General features: G+C 42.9%; 1 protein-coding gene across 1 annotated transcript; it reads right to left on the reverse strand.

Annotated features, from left to right (window-relative positions):
* Window positions 1–303: 303 nt before the first annotated feature.
* lamp5 (lysosomal associated membrane protein family member 5) lies at window positions 304–5,528 on the reverse strand. Its single transcript, XM_068708986.1, is given in 6 exon segments — window positions 304–1,517; window positions 3,712–3,900; window positions 4,600–4,696; window positions 5,247–5,267; window positions 5,269–5,307; window positions 5,309–5,528. Coding segments are annotated over 6 exon segments (693 nt in total). The 5' UTR covers window positions 5,480–5,528; the 3' UTR covers window positions 304–1,341.

Genomic DNA, 5,528 nt, shown 5'->3' on the forward strand with positions numbered 1-5,528 from the left:
ATGCATGACGCCCACGCTGCTGAAACACGTAGGTGTGGCTGACACAAATGCTCTATTTATTTCCAATTAGACTTTCTCATATTGCATTTCCTTCAAAGTCTCCGAGTCGGTCGACAAAATCAATACCTCATCCCTGTCTCCTCCTCTGACGGGGAGTATCGCTCACCTTTTTTTCACATTGTGCTATTTCATCTGTGGTCTTGTTAGATTTTTTTTTACTTTGTTTTTTTATGTTAAGGTAAGGTTTGAAAGATTGAAGACGGTAGCAGTGTGATAGATAATGAGAATAACTTGACAGGTGTGTAGAGATGATTCCAGCAATTTATTTCAATGAACAGAAGAATACTGCACAAGATTGCATCAGCAGAGGTTTATGCATAGACTTTGATTCTGAAAATATTATACACATATTCTTTTTTTTTCAATTTGATAACCTCTCTTTTCATAAACACTCTCATATGGCATTCTGATAAAATTCTTCCCTTTTTTTTTAGTACAGAATTTTTGTCAGATGTTTATGTATTTCTTTCTTCCTTTTTTTTGATATGTTCCATTACATTGGGTGTGGAGAAAAGATTTGTTGAAGTCAAAGCAAGAACATCGCAACTCTGAATGCCACTGCACTGCACACACTACAAGACTTGTCCACTGTGAAACACTATGGCTGCATTCAAAACGTGAACTAAAAGGGATTCTTCAACAAAAAAAAGAAAATCTCAAGATTAGCAAATACAGAACCAACAATAGGTATTCAAATTATTTAGCAGCACTTTCAGAGAGAGAAAGAGAGGAGGAGACGACAAACGGTTGACAAATGACAGCAGAAGCTCTGGCAATTTGTGAAATGTCTTTCAAAGACAAAGCTGAGGTGATAAACTAGATCCCAGTAATGTTATGAAAAAAAAAATAGGTAGGAGGCTGGAGATGTTCAGAAGCCCACCAGTCTGAACACAAATCTATTATATTTTCATAAAAGCATAACTTTCTTTTAATTTTCATTAAAATTCTAATTACTGTAATACAGACTAAGAATTTATGGCATTAAGATTCAATTGAGCAGCCGGGGAAAATTAGGTTTTGGTGGGTTTACCCTGCAACTACATCCATGCTAGGCCTCAAGCCGTCCCATTAACTTGTGTTTTAGCTGTTCAGAAGTTCCAGTAGGCCTTCAGTACAAGCTGCACACATTCCTCCGTCAGGGATTCAGTCCCATCGCACGATTCTTTCCTCTGTGGTGTAGGCCTGGGACATCAAGGAGACAAGTCTTTTTTTTTTTTCTTTTTTTTTTTTTCAGGTTAGCTTTGGAGAGAGCTGAGGGAGCCGCCGCCGCCGCGCTGCTGCCTACATGTTCTTGTACATGGAGCGGTCTCTGGGCAGCTGGGGCTGGGTCGCCGTCAGCTTCAGGTGGAAGTGGTAGACGGTGAGTGTGATGACGATTATGAGGGCCAAAATGAAACCCAGGATGAGGGGGAGGGTCTCCTCGAGGCGCTCCCGCTGGTCAGTGATGCACTTGTAGGCTGCAAAAAAAAGGGAAATCATGAACACGGTCAGCATGCAGAGGTGACTGAACATGCCTGGCGAGGGTCCCAGAAGATAATGTGTGGATTGATTCATTTCCTTTCAAGCTTGATGATGATTCAGTATTCTTTTCTAATGCCAATGGAATCGGACTGAGGTGATCAAATCATGTTGTTTACAAAATGATCTCTGCATTAGGGCTGCAGTATGCATGTATCGTGTTGTCCGACCAGGGGTCCACCACCCAAATATATTAAGTTTACTCTTGTGGAAAAAATTCAAGAAACAAGCAATATTCACGTTTTAGAAGCTTTGAATGCTTACATTTTGTTGCACAAGTAAAGAGCAATGCAATTGAAACCTTCAGTTTGATCATTTGAATGTCTTTTATTTAAATATATATTTGTGATATCACTCAGTCCTACATTCTTGGTTATCATCGGTAGGTGTAGATTTTAGTTTTGAACCACACTCTCATCATGTGGGCCCCTTGCAGGCTTCAGGTCGATGGAGGTTTTACGTTCTGTGTGTAGTTGTGTGCAGCGTGCACAGTTGCGTGCACAGTTGTGTGCAGTGTGCGCATGCATCTGTGAGTAGTATGTGTGGGGAAAAAAAAGAGGTAGCATCTGTGTGTGTTTGCACAGAAGCAACTGTTGAGGTTGTTATTCGCTGAATGACACACATTTCACACAGATGCTTCTTCTCTCTTTCTGTTGTACAATTAGTCGGTCCCTCTTTTTTTCCCTCCTATTATGTGTTCAGTCGGAGGTTAAAGGTTAGCGTGCACACATCTTGCATGGGTGTCGTTGGGCCCTAGTGCACGCTACTTTTAGTTATCAATTGGGACGCACCAATCCGACACTGATATTGGATATCGGTCCAATACCGACTCAAATAGCTACTGTGTAATAGATATAGTGACAATGCGGCCAACGTATTTAAATCTGTTCTATCTTTATGTCTGCGTGTCTGATGGAGGTTACTACGTCACGCGGTCAGATCGCATAAGGGAGCTGAAAACAAACATGTCAGCTGTTTAGTATTTATCAGGTGTATTTATTTGCACTAGTTTGTGACTGAACTGTGATTTAATGTTTACATTGTGTTCTCATTTAATGCAGTTGTATTGTTTTATACTGACATTTTAATTAATTTTAAGTTTTTAACAAATTGGAAGCTGCATTCAAAAAGTTTTCACTTTAATTGTAATTCTGTTAATTTTTAGTTGCAGGTGTACGATTTATTATTTTGATTAAAAAAAAAAAAAAAAATCTGTTAATTTATCTCTATATTAATTTGTTACATTTTGTTTAACAAAGTTAGGAAAGCAATGTTTAAGTCGAGCCTGATGTTGCCGTACACAAAGGATGATCCAATCACTTTCCCACTGTGAGGCATATGCTTATTAATAAAACACTGGTAGACATATCTGTTGAGACTCAGAGCCACAGAGCCCCCCCCACGCCACAGCAGGCCCCCAGTGCCTGCACTGTCTATATTTACGCCTCTGGTGGGGGAAGGAGGACACCTAAAACCACAACTGGCTGTACACTTTCTCCCTGCGGAAGGCAGTTATGCACACTAGGAGGGAGGCAGTGAAGCATAGCACAGCCTAGTTTACAGCAGCTCAGAGCAAATGATTCTTCCAAGGTGATTGGCTTCAGAGGACAGCCGGGGTACATTGAGTATGTCTATAAAAGCTGCATTGAGGGCAAGGATATGACTGCACTCATAAAGTCCTAACCCCCACCCCTTCTCTTTCTCTCTTTTGTTCCCCTTGCATCCCCACCGCCTCTTGTTACCCTGAGTCCCTCTCTGCAGTCCTACAGCTTCTCCTCATACTCCAGCAATAACCCCCCCCCCCCCCCCCCCCCCCCCCCCCCCCCCCCCCCCCCCCCCCCCCCCCCCCCCCCCCCAGAGAGAGGTGTGTGTGTGTGTGTGTGTGTGTGTGTGTGTGTGTGTGTGTGTGTGTGTGTGTGTGTGTGTGTGTGTGTGTGTGTGTGTGTGTGTGTGTGTGTTGTGTGAGAGAGAGAGAGAGAGAGAGCGAGAGAGAGAGAGATAGATGCATAGTTGTTAAAACCCTCACCCCAGGATGTCTCATCATTATCATTATCACAGTGGCAGTATGTGGCAACGGTTGACTTGGCTTTCTCGTGGCAGTGTGAGGTTTGTAGGTTGGTTGGTTATTCTTACGTTCGCTGAACATGAAGTCAGAGGTGATGTCGAAGGGCTGGATCTGGGTGTCATACATGGAGACGGTGACGCCCTTCTGGTGGTCGCTCGAGATGAGGGTGAGCGTCTGCTGCGCTGTGCACACATAGGAGCGCCCGGCGGGGGTCACCAGGGCCGACAGGCGGTGGGTGTTGGCTGTGTGCTTCCCAGCTGCAGGCAGTGAAAGGATGAGTTAGACTAGGTTGTATGGTTAGGGTAAGTCTGCAGGTAATGTGTGTGTGTGTGTGTGTGTGTGTGTGTGTGTGTGTGTGTGTGTGTGTGTGTGTGTGTGTGTGTGTGTGTGTGTGTGTGTGTGTGTGTGTGTGTGTGACCCTCCTGATCTATGTAAAAACGAGATTCATGCAAATTCCCATAATTTGAGAGGTTTCTCAATATATAATGAGGGGGGGATCCATTGTGACCAAAAGCAATAGAAAGGGCAAAATAAACAGGAAATAACCCTCCAAAATAAAATAACAAACTTTAATATACTTCAAGTTGAAGATTAAAATTATTAAAACGTGTAAATTGTAATTTATCCAAGTTTTGTGGCAAGTAGGTTGGAATAGTTTCGTTTTGTTTTTCCCCATTGTCATAATAATGATAATAAACCAACTTTGTATATTTTTATTGGGGTCTTTTTCCTCTCAAAGGCATGCTGTAACGCACCGGGCACATCTAAAATCTGCAATAATTCCAGTGGATTTTTCGATAAACGTGGGCGAAAATCGCAAATCCATGCGTGAATCAACCCTCTAATCCCATCTGAATGCAAATGTGTGACATGAATGAGAGCAAGTTGCGATCAAAGCAGGCGGGATGGAAATGTGCTGAGTGGCTACTGTACACATGGCTCTGCGGAAGACTCACGGTTGTACGCGTTGATGAAATGCGATGTCTCCGAGGTATCATAGACGAACTGAACCTTGCTAATCTTCCACACCTCAATGCCCTTGTCACGGAACTCCTGCAACACACACACACACACACACACACACACACACACACACACACACACACACACACACACACACACACACACACACACACACACACACACACACACACGCGCGCGCGTCAAACTGGGCTCTTCCACTGCATGGAGAGGGCTGGTTGGCCTATACTGAGGCAAAACGCCATCTTGACGAGTCTTTTTAGGCTCCTGTCCACTGTTGAAACATGAATATATTCTGACGATAACTTAAGTAACAACGTTAACTACAACATTCCCTTAATTAAAGAAATCAAAGCGACGTGATTGCACGATCAGTATTATCATTTTATTCAGGGGAAATAATTCAAAATTTGACAGAAATGTGAAACTCAAGATACTGTATTTCCTCATGTCAAATGACTCGACAAACAACATATTCAAAGTGAAAGTGAATTTGTGTAAAGTTATACTTAAGTAATTGATTTGGATGCGTTTGCGTCTTGATTCTCCTAGCAGATGATTCAGACTTTACAAATTGCCTGGGATGATATAGTATATGCGTTATTGCCGCTGTCTCGCCCACCTTAGAGAAGTAGATGCGAAGCGTTGTAGGCGTTGTTCTTCCAGGTTATGTGGATCTCGGACCTCCGTGCTCCCACATTTCCCCTCGATTTCTGCACCACGGGGCAGAGTGAACGCCGCCTGCTCGGTGATCAGCTGCAAAAAGATACAGCAAGCACGTGAAAAAAAGTTGACACAAAATGGACCGATTACGGTTGGTATTGTCGGTTGAGTTTTTTTTTTTTTTTTTAGCATTCCATTTTTACGCACGACTTGACAGTGTAACCAAATATCCAGATACGGG

Source organism: Cebidichthys violaceus, unplaced genomic scaffold (assembly GCF_023349555.1).
Source record: "Cebidichthys violaceus isolate CVI_PGR_0920_01 unplaced genomic scaffold, fCebVio1.0.p SCAF_14, whole genome shotgun sequence".
In the NCBI taxonomy this organism is placed as follows: domain Eukaryota; kingdom Metazoa; phylum Chordata; class Actinopteri; order Perciformes; family Stichaeidae; genus Cebidichthys; species Cebidichthys violaceus.